The sequence below is a fragment of the Hylobates moloch genome, unplaced genomic scaffold, assembly GCF_009828535.3.
Source record: "Hylobates moloch isolate HMO894 unplaced genomic scaffold, HMol_V3 SCAFFOLD_11, whole genome shotgun sequence".
Classification (NCBI taxonomy): domain Eukaryota; kingdom Metazoa; phylum Chordata; class Mammalia; order Primates; family Hylobatidae; genus Hylobates; species Hylobates moloch.
The window spans coordinates 72,477,169-72,498,223 of record NW_026652286.1 but is presented as its reverse complement, the minus strand read 5'-3'; the positions used below and the strand labels follow the sequence as shown (position 1 = coordinate 72,498,223).

The 21,055-nt window shown below is 35.3% G+C and overlaps 1 protein-coding gene across 1 annotated transcript in view; it reads right to left on the bottom strand.

Annotated features, from left to right (window-relative positions):
* The window catches only part of CNTN5 (contactin 5), a 1,349,686-nt gene that overhangs the window by 529,057 nt on the left and 799,574 nt on the right, over positions 1-21,055 (bottom strand). Inside the window, exon 4 of the mRNA XM_032167221.2 lies at positions 8,449-8,670. Within this exon, the coding sequence (XP_032023112.1) occupies positions 8,449-8,670 (222 nt within the window). The remainder of the gene's footprint in view (positions 1-8,448; positions 8,671-21,055) is intronic.

Sequence of the window (21,055 nt, the reverse complement as noted above, 5' to 3'; positions counted from 1 at the left end):
CAAAAACAAAACAAAAAGCAAAAAATCAATGAACACAGCTGCTCTGACCAAATACATCTATGTGGAGTGACTCTAGTAGAATACAGGGTGATAAACTATTATTTTCTCTCTATCTCTGCTACTACTGCTTTCCTTGAAATAATTATCAGTTTTTTCCTTTATAAATGTGAAAGCATCTTTCGGACCCCCCTTACTTCCTTCCTCCCATGAGAGAGACTTTATTATTATTTTAAATCTGCATGCTCAGAGGTCTTTCAGGCAACTGCTGCTAAAAAGATTCCACTGATTAATGGAGGCTTGCTGTTAACACAGATAAAATTTTTAGACTCCTTAACAAGAAGCCTAAGTCTATTTATAATTTCATTGCAGCCATTCATACTTTGCTACAAGTATAATATACAACGCGCAGTTCCTTAAACATAGGAGTGTTCTCTCTTACCCCTTTGCCGTTGAACACATGATTTCTTTTATCTATAATGTACTTCTACACATGCAATATATTTTAGATCCAGTATCACTTTCTCAATTTTGCTTCACCCGGTCATACAACACAGGTTAAATTTGATGCCTCTATTCTAGGCTACCAAATAATACTGTACCTCTGTCACGACACCTGTAATAACAGGTTGGATGCCTTTTGTGTGTATGTATGTGTGTCCGTTTCTGTGAGCATGTGAGGCTACAGTACATTGAAAGGTGTGGACTTGCAAAGATGAAAGCAGGCAAATACAGCTTCTTGACTGTGAACTTAGTTAAGCTATTCCCAGGCAAAGTGACTGAATCTCAATATCCCCAATAGAACTATAATGCTTCAAAATGTCATTCTTTTTTTTATTATTTTTAATTTTTTATTATTATACTTTAGGTTTTAGGGTACATGTGCACACTGTGCAGGTTTGTTACATATGTATCCATGTGCCACGTTGTTTTGCTGCACCCATTAACTCGTCATTTAGCATTAGGTATATCTCCTAATGCTGTCCCTCCCCCCTCCCCCCACCCCACAACAGTCCCCAGAGTGTGATGTTCCCCTTCCTGCGTCCATGAGTTCTCATTGTTCAATTCCCACCTATGAGTGAGAACATGCGGTGTTTAGTTTTTTGTCCTTGCGATAGTTTACTGAGAATGATGTTTTCCAGTTTCATCCATGTCCCTACAAAGGACATGAACTCATCCTTTTTTATGGCTGCATAGTATTCCATGGTGTATATGTGCCACATTTTCTTAATCCAGTCTATCGTTGTTGGACATTTGGGTTGGTTCCAAGTCTTTGCTATTGTGAATAGTGCCACAATAAACATACGTGTGCATGTGTCTTTATAGCAGCATGATTTATAGTCCTTTGGGTATATACCCAGTAATGGGATGGCTGGGTCAAATGGTATTTCTAGTTCTAGATCCCTGAGGAATCGCCACACTGACTTCCACAATGGTTGAACTAGTTTACAGTCCCACCAACAGTGTAAAAGTGTTCCTATTTCTCCACATCCTCTCCAGCACCTGTTGTTTCCTGACTTTTTAATGATGGCCAATCTAACTGGTGTGAGATGGTCATTCTAAGAACTGGTTCTTATCTAGAGTTTGGAAGGACAAGATGGCAGTGACCATAAATTGGTTAAAAATAAGAGGAAAGCACAGAGTTGACAGGGGGAAAATAATAAAAACACTTCCTTTCCACATGTACTTGCAAAGAAAACCAAAAATTACAACATAGATAAAAAATTCTATGTTGCAAAAAAAAAGTCAAAGTCAATAATAGGAATAAGAACTTATCCCAGATTAAATACACCTATAATTCTATCTACCAGGACTTTAAAATAAATATGCTTACGATACTCCAAAATACAAATGCAGGAATGGACTTCCTTAAACTAAGTAAGCATATATAACACACAAAAAGTGTAGAAATGAAGAATAGATGAATCAGAAAAAGAGCTGGATTTTGCACATTTGAAAAGAAAGATGTATTTTCTTTGAAATTATAACATTTCTATATTATATTTTCTTTTGAATTGTCTCCTAAGTGCTGAGTGAATAAGCAAAAATAAATTTACTTTTAGAAAGTACATAGTAAAAGTACAAAATGTCAAGCATTAGAAAAAAATAACTTCCACAGGGCAGTCTACTAACAAAGAAAACAACAACCAGATTGATAAACTTGCCCACTACAAAAGAGGCCAGCAGATACTTAAAGTATAAAGGGAACATAACTATCAACCTAGAAATTTTACACTTTCCAAAACCATCTATCACTCAAGAGTAATGGCAAAATAAAGATATTTTCAGACAGATAAAGACTAAGATAGTTCGTCACAGTGATATCCTTTTTACTACAAAATATGCTTCATCCAAAAAGTGAACACAGAGAAAAATTACAAGAAATTATGACTATAGATAGTGATGTTACAGAAATATAATTAAGTATTGATTTTTAAACATATTTTTGTGAATAAGGTAAAATTAGCAAAAGAGAAAACACTAAAGCATGCTTATGTTTGAAATGACAAAATTATCAAATAACGTTATACTTGAGAAATTTCTTAATTTCATTAATGATAATCACTATAGACTAAGTTAATGGTAATCACAAAAGATATAGGCATATGATGCAAAAAAAGATACAAGAGAGAGGAATTACGTATAGAAAACTATCTAACGGAAAGCAAGGGAAAAGCGAAAACATCCTAAAGAAATTAAAGAGTCTGGCAGATACTGGTTACTTTTAACCAAATCTTTTCTGTTTTCCTCCTAAGCACAGAAGCAATTTTTACAAACTATTTTTACAAGCAATTTTTCCAAATATACGATCTAACACATACTGTATGAGTAAGAACTAACAGAAATAACAGACAACAGTAACAGATTGATAGGGCTCTATATACCAACTTAACAAATACTATGCTAATTCTTACTACATTATTATTTTCGAGGAGACAAAAACTGTATGAGATCTAGGAATAAACTTAAAAGATATGAAAAATATTTCCCAAAAAGTTAAACCATGTTACTGAAGGATTTAAAGTATATTTGAACATATATGAGAGAGTGGTTTCACAAATCAGTGGAGATCACTAACATTGGTTAATACATAGTACTTCAAAAATGGAAAACAAATAAAATTAGGTAATTACTTCGTATTATATACAAAAATAATTTCATGTAGTTTAAACACCTAAATATGAAAATCAAAATTTAAATTTGGAAGGAAATAAAAATGTAAGGTAAAAAGTGTTTTTTTTAGGACATGAAAAGCACAGACTACAAAGGAAAATATTGCTATATCTCATTACACAAAATAAAAAAATTCTGTTTAACAAAAGATACTACTGACAAAGTAAAAGGATAAGTTACATTCTGAGAAAATATATCTGCAATGCATTTAACCTATTAGTGACCAATTGATTTATAAATTTCTTACAGTTAAAGTAAAATATTCTAACAGAAATAACAGTCAACATATATGAATAAGAAATATGCATTAGAAAAAACCAGAATGCTCAATATTTATATGAAATTTCAACCTCACTAGTCAAGAAAATGCAAACTAAACCACAATAAAATGGTATACTATACTCAAGAGATTGCCAAAAAAATTTTATGTTGGTGTCAATGTGGAGAAATATGAACACTCATACAATAATGTCGGTAGAAGTGTCAATCACTTTGGAAAGCAATTTGACAGTATCTGGAAATGTTACAATGCTTTTATACAAAAATTGCACTCCTAAAATACATATAATACAATTACCAATGAGGCATGAAAAAATGCATTTGACATGTAACAGTGTAAAATTAAAACAATCTATTTACAAAAAGGGAATGAATAAAGAAACTGTAATTGAGTCCTAGTGTGGTATGCTTTACAGGAAATGAAATGAACTTAGAACTGAAGATACCAAGATATATGAATCTCTACGATATAATGTTGAGCCAGAAAAGGTGGATCATGACTGATATACACAATATCATTGACATAAAAATTTTAAAGAATAGTACATATACTTTATAGGCTTCATATGTATAGAAATATAAATATATGCATGTAAATGACAAAATAACTATAGTGGTTCCTCTATGAGTGGAGAGAATGTGAGACACAATCCAAGCAAAATACTCAAGAACTTTCAACTTACATTTTATGTCAAAAAATACTGAAACAAATTTGGAAAAATATTAAAGTTTAATAAAGTTAATATGTAGTCAAAAGACACTTTCATGAAATTATTATTTCCTTTATGTTTTCAATATATGACAATTTCTAATGTAATGAATAAAGAATACATTTAATATAAACTATGAGCAAGTAAAATAGTTGGACGATTGGAATTATATCTCTTCTAATTGCAGCATTTGCCTTTTCCTTTTTTTTTTTTTTTTTTTTTTTCAGATTTTCTCTGCAGCATCTGTTTATGTAACAAATAGGACTACAAAGTAGGCCTTGTAGAAAATATGAAGGAGAACAAAGAAGAATGCATAATCAAGACCTGAATAAACAAATCTGGGCTGAATATAGGAACTGGCTTCCTAGAAAAGAATACCAACCTGTTGAGATGATCACAAGATGACACAGCAACTTAAAATAGATGAAACATGCAAAGGAAACTTTAAAGCTATGAAACTATGAGAATGATTTTCTGCAGAAATATAGAATTATAGTAAAAATAGTAGAAAGGAAACCCAGAAAATGAACAAAGATTATGTGTTTATTACCTCACAGCCTTCGTGGGTCAGGGAAGCAGGTGTGGCTCAACCCTTGCTCTGTGTCTTTCAAAAGGTGGGAGGCTGTCTCATCCCAATGTTCGAATAGGTACGGATACACGTGTCAACTCACTCACGTGATTACTCATAGGATTCAAATTCCTTAGGGGTGTTGGACTGAGTCCTTCACTTACTCTCGGCCTGTTGGCCAGAGGCCACTCCCAGTGGGCCTGTCAATAGGACAGCTCTCAGCACGAGCTGACTTCCATTAATATGAGCAAGCCAGAAAGCAAAAAAGACAAACAAGATGGAAGCCAGTGGCTTTTGTAACCCATTGTTGGGAGTCATATCCCATTACTTTATTTATATTCTATTCTCCAGAAGCAAGTTAATAGCCATAGGCAACAGATAAAGTGAGAGATTACATCGTAAATGCGCAGAAGTGAGAATTACTGTGAGACAGTTTAGTGTCTAGTCACTACAGGAGTTATATTTATTTCAGATTTTTTTTTTTCAAGAAATGAAGTATCACTAAGTTGAGATAATGTATATTCCCTCTCCTGGTACTTATTTCCTGCTCTCATTCTCCCTTTGTCCTCAGTGGTAAGCACTGCAGTCAACTTGCTATCTCAAGTTCATGTTTTAAAATTATACCACTTATGTGTATCCATAAATAGGATATATTTTTCCATTGTTTTACATAAGTGATATCATATTATATATAATACTCCATAACTTACTTTGTTCACTCTCTATTTTGAGGTCTATCTATTTTCTTTCTATTCACTTTAACAGTTTTAGTTCTCCATTAAATAAAAATAATACAACGTATCCATTCCCCTTCTGATGGACATCTGTTTCCAACCTTTACTATTAAACATATTGCAGTGAAGATGCATTTTATTTCCTTGTACTTGTATGGGAAGGTTTCTCCAAGTTGTATACCCAGAAGTGGAATCGCTTCCCCAAATTGCTCTGCAAGCTGAGTCTTTATATTTTTCATAAAAAATCTTTGCTCTGTCTGGGGTACTTATTGGCTTAACTCTGAACAGGAGTGGGATGACTTTTTATTCAGGCTCTGTTCATTTTCTCATTTTTCATAAGAGCATGTCAACCTCAGCTTTACTCTCTATTAAGGCTAAAGGGAATTACCTGACAAAAGCCATATGTCAGACTCTTGTCAGAGAAAAAGAACTCAAAGTCACATCTAGCTAAGATTTACAAAATGCTCAGAAGAGAAAACAGTAGTTATGGAAGATTACTTGGAAAATACTCAGATTATCCATTCTTCCTTATACTCTAAAATACGGATTAAACTAGATTAGCAGAGGACCAAATTATATTAAATTGGTTTCCAGCCTAGAGCCTTGCCACTCAGTAAGTATCATCCACAGACCAGCACCATCACCATCACCTGGGAGCTTTTTGTAAGTGATATTATCTTGCCCTACCTCGATCTTTGAAGCGGGGGTCTTATTTTAACAAGGGTTTCATCTGTAAAGATTGAGGAGCACAGTTTTAGAGAATCACTCCTTGTCATTTTACTGTTTCTGTTTGGGTTTCATCTGCCTTTATTGAAACAGATGAAACTCATTATTATGGGTACAGTGAAAGTAATGTTCAGGTCACTTGCCATTATATCTAATAATAAACTCCTAATGAGGCTCTTCCAGAAAAAAAAAATTGTCTAATCAAAGTGTCAGAGAGTTGTGCTTTTACTGAGTAACGATTCCACTTTAACGTTTGAAATGTTGTGAAATATGTAACTGACCAGATTTTCTTTCTTTTCTGGCTGCTAATTACCCAAAATGGGACCAGTTCACAGTAGGTATACAGGCATTAATAGTAGACACCTTGAACTGGTCTCACAGCTGGCTCCATCTTACGTCCCAATATTTATTGTTCTCATCATTTTCATGGATTTGAATTCATATGTATATTTACCATTGAGACTACCTTAACTTCCATTTGACACAAGAGAACAAAAAGGCAGAACACTAGTTGGCTGAAAATTACACCGACTATAAAAGTAGACCACAGTTCCGATTACTCGATTTTCTACCTTAATGCCGCTCCACAAGATAATAATGCCTGAAGAAAATATGTTTCATATTAGGCTTAAGGTAATAGAAAGTTAAAAACTTATATTAAGTGTAAGTATTTTGGAAAATAAAACATTTTGGGAGTTCTAACACCATGCTTACATACAATTTAGACGCCAACACTACGAGACAATGCTGCACATGGCAACAATTGGTATAATCATAAAGGATAAGTTTGCCTGAACCTGGCACCACAACCTAATAACTGACATTTCCAGAATCTTTCCAATATCTTAGTTCCTTCAAGATGTATCTTTGAATGTTTATTCTTTCATCAGTCATAAATGAAATGCAGCCTAAGTGTACTAGTCTTAAAATCATTGTTGATGTGAATGAAAATTGGCTATGATACCTGTTAGCAGTGTGACCTTGTGAAAAATACTTATCTGTCCCGGAATTTTCATTTCTATAGAAGGTGGTAACAATATCTACTTCACATATGTGTTGAGAAAACTGAATGGCATATCTATATAAAATAGACTGGACAGAGACTAGTAATAACAGGTGCCAGTTTGTCTTGCTGTTAATGAACCAGGCATTATTTTGTCGATAGATCCAAAAATGACAAAGGTAGAGAACATCTTGAAAATGATGTTCAAACTATAAAGCCAACAGCTGTAGAGCAGTCCTTAATTTAACTGATATCTTAGTGTTTGATACATAGATTTTTTCTTATTTTCCATTCATAAGTAATGCTAAGTATATACTTATCTTTGTGTGCTCTGCTTATTATTTTCTTACACAGAATACACTTCCAGAAATAAAACCACTGGATTGAAGGATAGGTCTGTTTTACATTTCGGATATTCATTGTCAAATTGGCCTTCCAAAAATGTCTATTTTTACTTTCATTCTATGAGAGTATTTAGTCTTAATCCTAAATTATAATTGAGTGCAATTAAATAATAATGCATACAGATCCTTTAAAGATGTTTAGAACAGAAGACTAACTTACAACCAACACAGGCTCTTGTCATTTTTATAACCCAGTAATATCTGTCTCAAGGCCTGGGAGCTCTCCATTTGAAATTAAACCATCAAGAAACAGGGTCTCTATCTCCCAGCCTCTATGAGAAGGTAGCAGCCTAACTTCAATAAGCACCAGTCAATAAACACAGATGGCCTAGTCACATTAACCAGTATCTCCCCTAACATCCTACAGTTTTCTTTTTTTTTTTTTTTTTTTTTTTCTCGAGACGGAGTCTCGCTCTGTCGCCCAGGCTGGTGTGCAGTGGCGCAATCTCGGCTCACTGCAAGCTCCGCCTCCCGGGTTCACGCCATTTTCCTGCCTCAGCCTCTCCGAGTAGCTGGGACTACAGGCGCCCGCCACCACGCCCGGCTAATTTTTTTTGTATTTTTAGTAGAGACGGGGTTTCACCGTGGTCTCGATCTCCTGACCTCGTGATCCACCCGCCTCGGTCTCCCAAAGTGCTGGGATTACAAGCGTGAGCCACCGTGCCCGGCCACATCCTACAGTTTTCTACTAGCTCACCCCAGCTTTAAAAACTCTCCTGCTTTCATTTTTAGCAGAGTTGAGTTCAATCACTCTCTCCTACTGGAATAGTCTTTGATCTCTACTGCAGCAGTATTAAATAAGTCTTCTTTGCCTCCTTTATTCTATCTGGAGCCATTTTCCTTTGACACTTACCATCTTGTTTGAAGGCATCTGAGGAATGATAAAGATTGATGGGGGAATAATAATTCTGAGCTGCCCCTCGCCAGCTGGGTGAAGAAGCACTCAGTGTTCCTAATGAAGGGCTGCTGTATCGTGGTCTGGTTTTGGAACCAAAGAGAGATGAAGATGAACTCTTCTTAATTCTTAACAAAGCAGCATACGAAGTGGAGAGACCAGGAAGAGCTTTTGAATATTCTGTAAGAGAGAAAATACAATAAAATCTGAATTTTGAGGAAACCAGTTTATTTTTTCTTATGAAAATTGTTTCTTTTGAAGACATTACTGAAAACCTTCTTTGGAGCTGCAAGCAAATTCAGATTACAGTGAGAGTGTGAAAAAATGTTACTTTTATATTTTTTAATATTTTCTGAAAATTCTGCTAGCTATAATATTGAGGAAAGGAGAAGAGGGGAGGAAAGGAGAAGAGGGGAGGAGAGGAGAGGGGAGGGGAGGGGAGGGGAGGAAAGGAGAGGGGAGGAGAGGAGAGGAGAGGGAAAAGGAAAAATGGTGGCGGAAGGGAAGGAAGAAAGCAAGTAGAGAGAGAGGTAAGTAGGAAAGAAGGGAAGATAGTCAACAGAGAGGTAAGCAGGAAAGAAGGCAGGACAGTCAAAAGCCCAAGCTTTATACTTTGTCAGGAAAATTTGTAAATTAACTTTTAAAAGTTTACCTTAATATTACAATACCCATTCACATAGATCAGTTCTTTCCTTATTAAGATGCAGTGAGGAAACCAACATTTCACTTATATTCTACAAATATAGATAGGAACTTCATTTACTAAAATTTATTACGTAGTAGGAGGTGTGTTCAATGTAGCACATGTGTTTTGACTAGGCTCTAAGTAATACCTCATGTCCTTGAAAAGTAGTCAAATTCACTATGGAACATAAAAAAATTGAATGAAATTTATTTTCTCGGTTTTATTATCTAACGTATACAAATTAATACTATTAAGTGTGGAAACTGATGGAATTTTCATTTTTATTGATTATTGATAAATTTCATATTTTAATTCCTGAGGTGTTTGGTTACAACGGTTGAGCATCCTGCCTGAAATGGATTGAACTAACTTTCCTTTATGTCCGTAAGAAACAATAAGTTTAGTATATGGATCAAATTTTAAAAAATACAAACTAATTATGATGAACTCTAAAGAGAAATAAGAAATTGGAAATTTTTTATATGTCCAGTATCAATTAAGCTGGACAATTTGCTGATCTTAGAAATACTTCTAAGACTCTGACAGTTTGTGGCCAGGCACGGCAGCTCATGCCTTTAATCCCAGCACTCAGGGAAGCCGAGGTGGGAGAATGACTTCAGCTAAGAGTTTAAAACCAGCAAAAGCAATATAGTGAGACCCCATCTACACAAAAAGCACAAAAAGTTAGCCACATGTGGTGGCACATGCCTGTAGCTCCAGCTACTGGGGAAGCTGAGCTGGGAGGATTGCTTGGGCCTGGGAGGTTTAGGCTGTAGTGAGCTGCGATCATGCCACTGTACTCCAGACTGGCAACAGGGCAAGACCCTGTCTCAAAAAAAAAAAAAAAAAAAAAAAAAAAAGAGGTAGTTTTGTTCAGAGTATCTTTAAACTTCATCATTGCTAACTAAATTTTTGATTAAAAAAAGTATCACTGTAAGTAAGCTTTCTCATCATTAATTAAAATTATTTAGAATAATTATGCTGTCTTATAGAGATATTTTAGAATGCAAAAAGCATTTTTCTGTGATTTGAAAATAACCCTTTAGGTGTTAAGCATCAAATTAAGTTTAACATTTTCTGTTCTGTGAAGTTGTAAATATGATTTCTCTGAAACTCAAGAAAGTATATTTTTAGATGTTTTCCACACTTAAAATGAGCATGATGTGTGTAGCCTAAGCCTATCAGGAGGTGTTAAGAGATTCATGTCCTTGACTCTTTGCTGGTCAACCACAAGTCTGATGAAGGTGGATCAATTTTAACTGAAAAGAGCTAACGTCCCTTGGGCAAACTATATGTCAACAGATTATGGGTAGACATAAAATCTCCCTTAAAACATGGAATTAAATGCAAGTTTTGGCACTAGAGGTGTAAGGTAATGAAAATTGAATGAGTTTTCCTTTAAGGTAGTTTGTAGTTTTAGTTTCTGAACGTATTCGTTTCTCAGTGCAGTCTATTGCTTTGTGTTTTAACTCTCTGCCCTGCTCATTTATAAAGGAAAAAAACAAAAAATAAAAAACAACTATCCCAGACTGGTGTTAACAATTACAGTGAAATATGATAATGTGGTGTCTAGTTCTTAAAGCCAGATAAGGATAATCAATGAAAAACTTGAAAAGTAGAAAGGCCATAATGAGGTTTAAAAAGGCCAGGAACATCATTGTGGCTATAAATCTTATACATATTGTAACCAAACACTAAGAGGTACAGAAATGGGCTTGTGCCACTCCATACAGAGATGAGCCAAATGCTAACTTGGCTATGTGCATTACACCAGGTCTTCCTTTGTTATGTAATCAGTTTTATCTGTTGCAGTAAAGATTCCCTTTTCATCAACTAATGTGAATCCCAAGCTGTTGCTAGAAATGTGGCGATTGATTCATTCATTCATTCAAGCATTCATTCAACAAACATGTGATAACAAATTAGTAGGTGCCAAATACTAGGGAAACAAAAGTGAATAATCCTGCCCTAGCCCTCAAGAAGCTATGATCTAGTGGGGAAAAAAGGCAGTATTCATACAATGTTAGTATCATGTGATATAAAAGTAAATTCAAGGACCTATGGGCTCCCCGCATGGGTAGAGAAAACTCTCATTCAGCCTTAAGTCATCAGAAAATGCTTTCCAGTGGAAATTCTATCTAAACTGAGTCCTGAAAGTTCATTAGTGATTAGCTCAGTCAAGTCTTCAGTAGGGAAAGAAAGATACTCTATCCAGGGAAGAAAATATATAAAAACCTAGAAAGTAAAGGCACCATGGCCTGCTTGGTGGATTAAAACAGGAGCGCAGAGTATGAGGGAGAGAGGTGGGAGGACACGTAATGCTGAGTAAGCAAACAAGGTGCCGATGATGAAACGTCTAGCATGTCATGTTAAACTGGTACAGCTTTGAAAGGAGAGCAACGTACGTTTTAGAGAGATCACTCTGGCTGTAGTACGGTATTTGAACAAGACCGAATAAAGATGATTCAAGGGTCTAAAGCTGTAATATAGGCAAAGATTGGTCAGAAATAGGGAGATAATACATATGGGAATAGTAAATAAGGTTATTGGTTTATTTGATTGGAGGCACTAAAGAAAAGTGAAAAATCAGGCATGGTTGCCTCCACTGGAAGATAGATAAGAATGCAGGAAAAGGCAAGAGCTTGAGATAAAGGCTCATGAATTCAGTTTTAGACACATGGAGAGTCTATGGTGCCTCCAGGACATTCATGTTGATGTTAAGACTCTGCAATCATAAGGGAGATGCAGGTTCGTCAGAGAGATTATGAAATGGTGACCAAATAGATGGTTATTGAAACTGAGAATAGGTAAGTTTGCCAAGGAAGTATGTGAAGTAAGAAATAGGGTGTTGAAAATGGAATTTTGACCAACATTAGCATTTTTTTGAAAAAAAGCAGAGCTACTCAAATCTGGAAAGGGAGGAAAAAAGTAGAAAACTGGAATGTCACAAAGTCAAAGGAAGCGGAAGTCTTTCAATACAGACAAGGGAGCAGTCAATAGTTTTGAAGATCAGTGTTCTCTAGCTATAGTCTATTAATAGTTGAATTTAAATTAGGGGTTAAGAGGTTAGTCTGTGAAAATAATTGATGGTGAAGGGCAGTGTGGTTGAAGGCTCACTGAAGGAAGTGAATGAAGTTACGGACCACGGACTCTAACCTGGAGAGGGAGAGAATTGAGGAGATAGGAGCAAGGTACAGAAACTGACAGGGTATTAACATGAGTCGATTTTAAGTCTTGAAGGAGTTGGGATCCTAGACAAAAAGAGATGGAATAATAAGATGAAATAGACAGAAATGCCAATACTTGAATTTCAACAGAGGAAGGGGATTCACTTATGTTTCATCCTCAACAGAGACCCACTTTTGTTAAATCAATTCAAGTGTATTAGGTGTGGGGAAGCTAGTCCTGCAGAGGGTGTGCACACAGCAGTATCACAGCTTTCTGCCTGCTCCATACAGGGCACTGCATACAGAGTTCAGTAAAAGTGAGTTCAGAGATAAGGGATGAAGAGGACTTTTCAAGATCTGGACGTGGTCTGAAACCCCTGCATTATTATTTCCATTCTATTTGACATATAAGCCCAGTCCTTAGAAAGTGGCATTCATCAGTCTTATGGTCTTAGTGCAACTGATTACAGTATTGTGGGGTCTCTTCCTCTCTCAGGGATATTTTTAACTCTCCAATTTGGTGCCCTCTTAGCTACTCAGCCCTTTTCTATGACATCTCTTCAGAGTTTCCCCACTCCTCAGTCTTAGTTCTGAGGATTCTCATCTCTGAAAATATATTAGCATAAATAAGTGGGAAATGTTGTTTCATTGATAGGACTTTGTCTAATGCTCAACTTTATGAGACTAAATTAATTTAACAAATGCAGAAATCTGTTGAGGGTGGAATATAGCTGCATCCCCTTTCTACATTTAAGTGTGTTTTTCTGTACATCTTATATTATTTAATATGGTTAGACTTTGTGTCCCCACCCAAATCCCATCTTGAATTATAATCTCTGTAATCCTCATAATCCCCAGGTGTGAAGGCAGAAACCAAAGGGACGTAAATGAATCACGGGGGCAGTTTCCCCCGTGCTGTTCTTGTGACAGTGAGTTCTCATCAGAGCTGATGGTTTTATAAGTGTTTGTCAAGATCCACCTTCAGTCATTCTCTCTACTGCCACCTCGTGAAGAAGGTGCCTGCCCCCCCTTTGCCTTCCATCTTTTTTTTTCTTTATATGCAAATCTTTTTTTTATTATTATTATACTTTAGGCTTTAGGGTACATGTGCACAATGTGCAGGTTTGTTACATATGTATCCATGTGCCATGTTGATTTCCTGCACCCATTAACTCGTCATTTAGCATTAGGTATATCTCCTAATGCTGCCCCTCTCCCCTCCCCCCACCCCACAACAGTCCCCAGAGTGTGATGTTCCCCTTCCTGTGTCCATGAGTTCTCATTGTTCAATTCCCACCTATGAGTGAGAACATGCGGTGTTTGGTTTTTTGTCCTTGCGATAGTTTACTGAGAATGATGGTTTCCAGTTTCATCCATGTCCCTGCAAAGGACATGAACTCACCATTTTTTATGGCTGCATAGTATTCCATGGTGTATATGTGCCACATTTTCTTAATCCAGTCTATCGTTGTTGGACATTTGGGTTGGTTCCAACTCTTTGCTATTGTGAATAGTGCCGCAATAAACATACATGTGCATGTCCTGAGGCCGAGCCAGCCACATGGAGCTGTGAGTCAATTAAATCTCTCCTTTATAATCACTCAGTTTGGGGAAGTTCTTTACAGCCGGGTCAGAACGGACCAATACATAATTTCCTCTCTTTCTGTTTGGCATCTCAACTACTTCAAGACCTACAATCTACTGGTCTTAACACTCTTTCACTCTTTTGCACCCTGCTCTCATTTCCTCAACTCCCTCTCTTTCCAGGTTAAAGTTCATAATTCGTAACCTTACTCAATTCCTTCAGTGCACCTTCCGGCACACTGCTTCTCACCCTGGACTGTTTTTTTCCCAGGCTAACTCTTTCCCTTGCTAATTAAGAATACAGTATCATGCTGAAAGAACTCAATGTGTGATAATTGACTTCCAGTGGGCCTTGTGAGATTCCAAGAAATGCTACTTCATTTTCCTGGTCCATTTATTCTCCCATAATACAGGATGGATAATTAGCATCTTACCCTCTCTCCTCAAACCCATACCTTTCTGACCTTCTTGATGATGGTGCTTCTTATTTTATTAAGAAAATAGAGGCAATCAGAAGAGACAGTCCCTCACATGCTCCCACCATCTGCCTGTACAGGCATGCACTCAGCCTTGTTTCATTAATATGAGCTGAGGCACATGAATGATGTCTGTACATCTCTTAAAGGCCAATCCCTGTATTTGTGTATATTGAATTCCATTCCATCTTGACTGTTCAAGGACATCGCTCCAGATGATTCCTTCTGTCTCTCTTTCAGCATCAATTTTTTGTATGCTTGTTAGAATGTTTTCCTAACTATAAAAAACTTCTCTTTTAAATAAAATTATCATGACCTTATCATCCCTCTCACCTAATTTTTATTACAACAAGACTCCTTGAAAGTGCTATATATGGTAAAAGTATTCAATTATTATCCCTCCTTTTTCCCTTGAACTTTTATAAGATCTCTTCCTTATATCATTCCACAATGTCTTTCTTTAAAGATAAAAATTACCAGGATATTGCTAAGTTTAAGGACCATTTTTTACTACATTAAACCTATTAGGAGTGCATGACACAGTTAGTTATTTCTTTTTCCTTTGAATATTGTCTTTATGAAATTCCAAGCTACCACAACCTCATGTCTTTATTCCTATTTCACTGGAAACTTTTTATCTCCTTTTAGTTCTTCTTTGTCTCTTCAATGTTGGCCTACCCGAGGCAACATTTTTCTCCATCTAAAGTACCCTTGAAATGATCTTACTCATAGACATCAGCTCTCTCCCAGAGGAATTTCATCTTTAGTCTCAGTTACTTGAACTCACTTCTGTCTTTGATATTCTAATATTTTCCTATGCTCTTTCAAACTCCTACTTTTAGTAGAAACAAAACAAAACAAAAACCTCTCTACTCTCTTTTTGTGGTTTTGCTTCAGATCCGAACAATTTCCACACTTCTGTCAATGGAAAGGTTTCTTCTAAGACAGACCATTTGGTAAATCATATTCAGGATTCAGAAACTGTTTTTATTCATCATCCCAAGAGCTGTCACTTAAAGAAATAGCAGAGTAGGTTTGATCTAAATTCTGGGCTCAGAATTCAGAGGCTCAGTGAAATAGAAATGCTGAGTGATGCTCTGATGGGGTCTGGACCAGACTCCTTGTACACATAATCCCTTGCATTCTTTCAGCAACCTCTAACATTCTTTTTTCCGTGTTTTCTCATTCAACCTTCATTGATATTTTTTCAATAACTCTGAAATGAATGCCTACAATGGGTTAGGAACAGGTGGTATGGTCATGAATAAACCACAAATGATACCTGACATGTGGAATTTACAATCTGGGAGTATTGGTAGAGGATTTTACCAATTGGTAAAATATTAGTAGAGGAACATTATACAAACAAAATTATTTTAAAAATTTATAAAACCAAGAGCTATAATACATGTAATAAACATAAAGGAGAAAAAAAAAAGCAGAGTGCCTTTGAATGAAAACTTGCCAACATCTTGTATTCTTACAGTACTGCCATCATGGCTCAGTTCCTGGGAATAAAAACTCCACTCTTGGCTATGATGCATACATCCTCCTCCTCCATCTTGGCCACTCATTTTACTGAATGGAATTTTTGTGTGAGATTAGCTCTGTCAGTAAATCTGTTTGCAATAGAGGTTCCAAAGTAGGATGGCATGAATTCAAATCTAGATTCCACATCGTAATATTTCTGTGCCTTTGAGCAAGATAGGAATAGCTCTGTGATTTAGCTTCCTTGACTTTAGATTGAGGATAACAATAGGAATTCCCTCATAGATCGTTGTAAAGATCAATAAAGTAATACACAGAAAACAGTCAAAACTATGCCTGTCTGATAGTAAGAACCCAATACACTTTCTGTATTATTTTGTGTTATTATTATCTAGAGTTTAGTTATTATCCTGTACCACTCTTGTGAGTACAACTGAATACTGAGTTTACCCTGTCCAGCTTTGACTGGGTCACAAAATGAGAATATGAATACCGAATTGTCATATTCATTTTACTCTGAGGAACTGAAAAAGTGGAGAGTGGAAAGGAAATGATTACATTTTTTACTTTCCTAACAGGTGTATTCCCAAAAACAAATTCTAAAAGAAAAGTTTTGGATATGAATAGACTCTATGTATCTACAGAAAACTCCACAAGTATATATTCTTGTGATTCTATTGGCCAAAGCAACATGTACCCATCTTTTCTCCATATTCCTGTTCAGGGTTTGGAAGGAAGAACTCAGTGTGTGATAACTGACTTCCAGTAGGCCTTTTGATATTCCGGGAAATACTACTTCACTTTCCTGGCCCATTTATTCTCCCATCATACAGGATGGATAATTAGGATCTTACCCATTCTCCTCAAACCCATACCTTTTTCTTTTCAGAGAAAAATTTCCATCAGTTGCTCAGTCTTTTAATAAATAACAATGCTGAAGATGTCAGCTGAATCTAGTTACATGTTAATCATTTCTTTTTCTATTTTCTCACTTTTTACAGGTTAGACCTTAGGGAGCATGCATTAAAGTTATTTCTAAAGTGGCCCAGAGATTTTGTGATAAAACTCAATTAACCTAGTGGTCTCACACCATGAAATTCCAGCTGGAGGTTGGGTAGGAGTAAATATTAATGCCTTCATTAAATATTTCCTAATATAATGACCCTGGGACAACCGAACTTGTATTATTTAATAAAATTGTACTCCATTGAGTCAGAATGACATTGCCACCACTTGCAGTCCTTCGAATTAATAGCATTCTTTTCCATTACCTAAAAGGTCATTTTAGAGCTCATAACATTGCCATTCAATGTAAATAATATTAACAAAATATTAATATTATAGTTATATTAAATTATAAATATTATAAAATATTAATAAAATAATGGATTAGAATATGTAGAACTAAAATTCTTTACAGCAATATTTATGAATAAGATAAAATGCCAATATGATAAAAATATATTTTAAAGTATTTAATCACTTGCTATCATCGAAATATTCCTTATTTTCTGACACCAATAAAACTTCAGAATTCTATTTCTGTCCCTAAATATGAGAGGTATGCTTACAAGAAACTTTACTGCTCCTAAAATACTGATTGATAAAACTGTATTATCACTATTAGACTCTGTATCTGAATCTTTTCTATCGACTCCCGACACAATGCTGTTAAGTTTTACTGGTACAGAAGGGTAAGCAACAACCAAAAGTCATGAAATGACAGATATTCATATAAATCATGTATTCCCTACTTTTGAAGTTTGATTTTAAATGTCTATTTAAGCTCTTGTATAAAAATATAAATAAATTATAGTACCAAATGATGTGTGATGCTCTTGAGAGCATAATATTTTTGAGAATATTAATATTCAATCATGGACTTATATGTCAGACAGCAAAGAGTGGCACTATGTATTCATGACAGAGTATACAGAAAAAAGAAGACATACAATATCCAAGCCTGCAGTGTGACTCCATTTGGCATCAAAGTCAGCATAAACAAATTTGATACCTGACCTTTTTCAAAGTAATTGCTAAGGCTGTCCTCTCTTTGATGAGAATTAATGTTAACTGTGCAATTTTGGCCTGCTACTGTTTTATGAAGCTTGCAAGGATGGATGAAACACCTCAGCAAAGCCAGTCGTGTGAAGCATATTTAGAAATGGTTAATAATTTATAAATAATGTGCATCATTTCAATTTGGTTGTCTGCATCTATGGCATATGAGAGTTTGAAATAGCCCGAATCAGATGTACTCTATAACTCAGCACTTTCTCCAAGAAATGTATTATGTGTAAAGTTTACAGTGTTGTAGCTTCAAGAGCAAAAAGCATATGCAGAGGATGAAATTCACAATTTTTAAAGCACTAGAGTCAGGCATTTAAACTTTGATAGTTCTAAGATACAAGAAAAAAATTTAACAGCACTGCATTCCTGGTGTTCCTTGCATAAGATTGAAAAAATAGACATATTTTCAAGGGAAAAGAAGCATGATTTGAAATTATTTCTACAACTGTTTCTCAGGTATGCTGTAAATATTTATAATCATAATTATTTAAGATTTGGATTACTTTATATTCTTTTCTAAACCGTAAATGCTTAGTTGTATTCACAGATAGAGCATAAACATTGTTACACATTAAACTGGGTATTATAGACTTTTATTGCCAAAAAGGAGATTCTAACAGTTTTCTTGTTTTGTATTTTTTTCATGGTTGTTAAAAGTTTTTAAAAACCTATAGTGTTATGATGCTATCTCTTTAAATCACCAAGAGCATAATATATGATTGCATTAAATTAATATTTCCTTCACAATATGAATATGAATCACTGAGGAAATTAGCACGGGCAGGAGCTAGTTGAGAAATATAACCAAATTAATTTAGTGATTAAAGAATTCCCTCTTGTTTTGGATAATTAAAGATTTCGGTAAAGTTTTAACGGTCATGATTATATTAGCTTTTACTTTCCTATTCTCTGTGTGTTTAAGATAGATCAGACAGGATTTGATAATAAATAAAAAAACAGCTAACACTGCTTAGCAATTAGAAAATAATTACACAAAATGTATTTCCTCCCAATTTTAGAAACAATTCCGTGGGCAAGTTGTGCTTTTACATATGCAGTCATATTAAAAATAAACGTGTGTTTATGTTCAGTATCATGTTCAGTGTTTCCTATGGTGCAGTGTAGAACATAGAGTCTATAAAAGCGGGGGTGTACTCATTCAATTCTTGATTTAGGAATGGAATGCAAGATGGCTAATTATATAATGGAATCCTAGATGGCCAAAAATAATTATGACATTTTTGGACATAGACACAAAAAATGCAATATAGGATTTAAAATTTATTTAACATGTGAAATGATTATGTATCCCACATTAAAAGGTAACTATGGAAATTTAAAAAAAAGTATAATAAAACACACAATCTCTGCCTTCAAAGAGTTCTTACAAACTAAGAGAAAAAAAAATAAACCTCAAAGAGATCACTTTATAATCATGGAATTTCAACAAAACTTAGCAACAGAGCCACTCAGATAAAACTATAGTCACAATTGGTTTTAGCGAAAAGGCTTAGTTGTTTTCAGATTGGGGCTATAAGTGAATTTATTTTTACACTTAATAGAAGCATATAGCATTAAGAGGGTCTGACATCATTCTCCTCCATAGAGGAAATAAAAATTGTTCTCGGGCATGGTGGAATCCTCACTCCACACGGTTACTATCTTGGGCAGATGTGTGTCTCTGTAAGCAAGATGGTAGGGACAAAGAAGTTGTGTCTTCCTACTTGTGTGGGTACACTGGCTCCTGCTTGTATAGCTGCTCTGAGCAAATAAACTTCTTTATATTTTACCATTAAAGAAACCCTATGCTTATCATCTTTAGCTGTCTGTCACTGTCTTTCCAGTGATCACAGGCTCACTGTGACACTCAAATCACAAGGCACAATCTTAAAAGGTAAAGAAGAATAGGTGCATAATAGGATTACTGTTCAAGCTAACTCATGTTGGAGCATCTAGTAAGAAGCAGCTGATACCAAGAAAAAGTACTTGGCAGTAGAGGTGAAATTTGAATTGAGCTTTGGTCATTTCTCACAAATGGGAATATGGACATTGGAAATATGTTTATGGTTTTTATTTTGCTACCTAGCACATGAAAAAGTTGCCTAGGAATCCCTGCAAGGTGAGTTAGTTACTGAAGTCCCCGAGTGATTTTTCTCTATGGCAATTTTTCTTCAAAAGCAGACCTACGGCTTGGACCCTAGGAATTACAGGTTACTGAGGCACATACAGGAGTAAATGGGAAACTTTGCAACTAAAAGCAATTTCTTTAAAGAAAAGATATCAAAAGAAAATTTCCCAATGGCATTTTTAGCTAAGTTAGGTGAGTTTTCACTTAACGGATTAAATACCTGTAAAAATCCATTTAAATTCACTCATCTGCTGTGGCTGTGATTTTTCTAGCCTCAACTGACAGCACATTTAGTCCAGTTACTTAAATTGAAACAAAGACATCAAGTGGGCGAAAATATTGCAGCCTGATTTAATACGTCACTCTCACCATCAGTGTCCACACATTTGCCTCATCCATAATATTTGCACAATATTCAACAAAACCTTAATGTCAGAAAGCAACTTCCAGCTGTGGAACTGCTGTTTCTCGGCTAAGTTATGTATGCATCACAAACTCTACTACTTCTCAAGTCAAAAGTTTTACAAATGAATTCAATTCAAAGCACTATAGTACCCTTCCCAAATCGGTATGAGAATCAGCTACCATTTATTTCTTTTGGTGTTGCTTTCAGGGTCACAGAAGGTCCCTACTCCTAATTCTTTCCCGTAGGGAATAAGTTACAGGGTTCAGATCCAAAACAGTGGTACCTGAAGAGTCCTCTGAATTCTAGTTTTAAATATTCTCATTATAAACAAGTATATGCTCACTACAGAACAAAATCATCTCTGATCTTGATATCCAGAAATAGAATACTCTGCAAAAACAAACTTGGATTTATCTTCATTTGATTTATGGAGAGATATGCCAACAGAGACACAGGAAGACTTTTGTTTTGTTCGAAGAAAACTGGAATCAGTTTATACACGTAATTTTCTAATTTTTATTTAATATTATATTGTGGCTGGGCATGGTAGTGCATACTTGT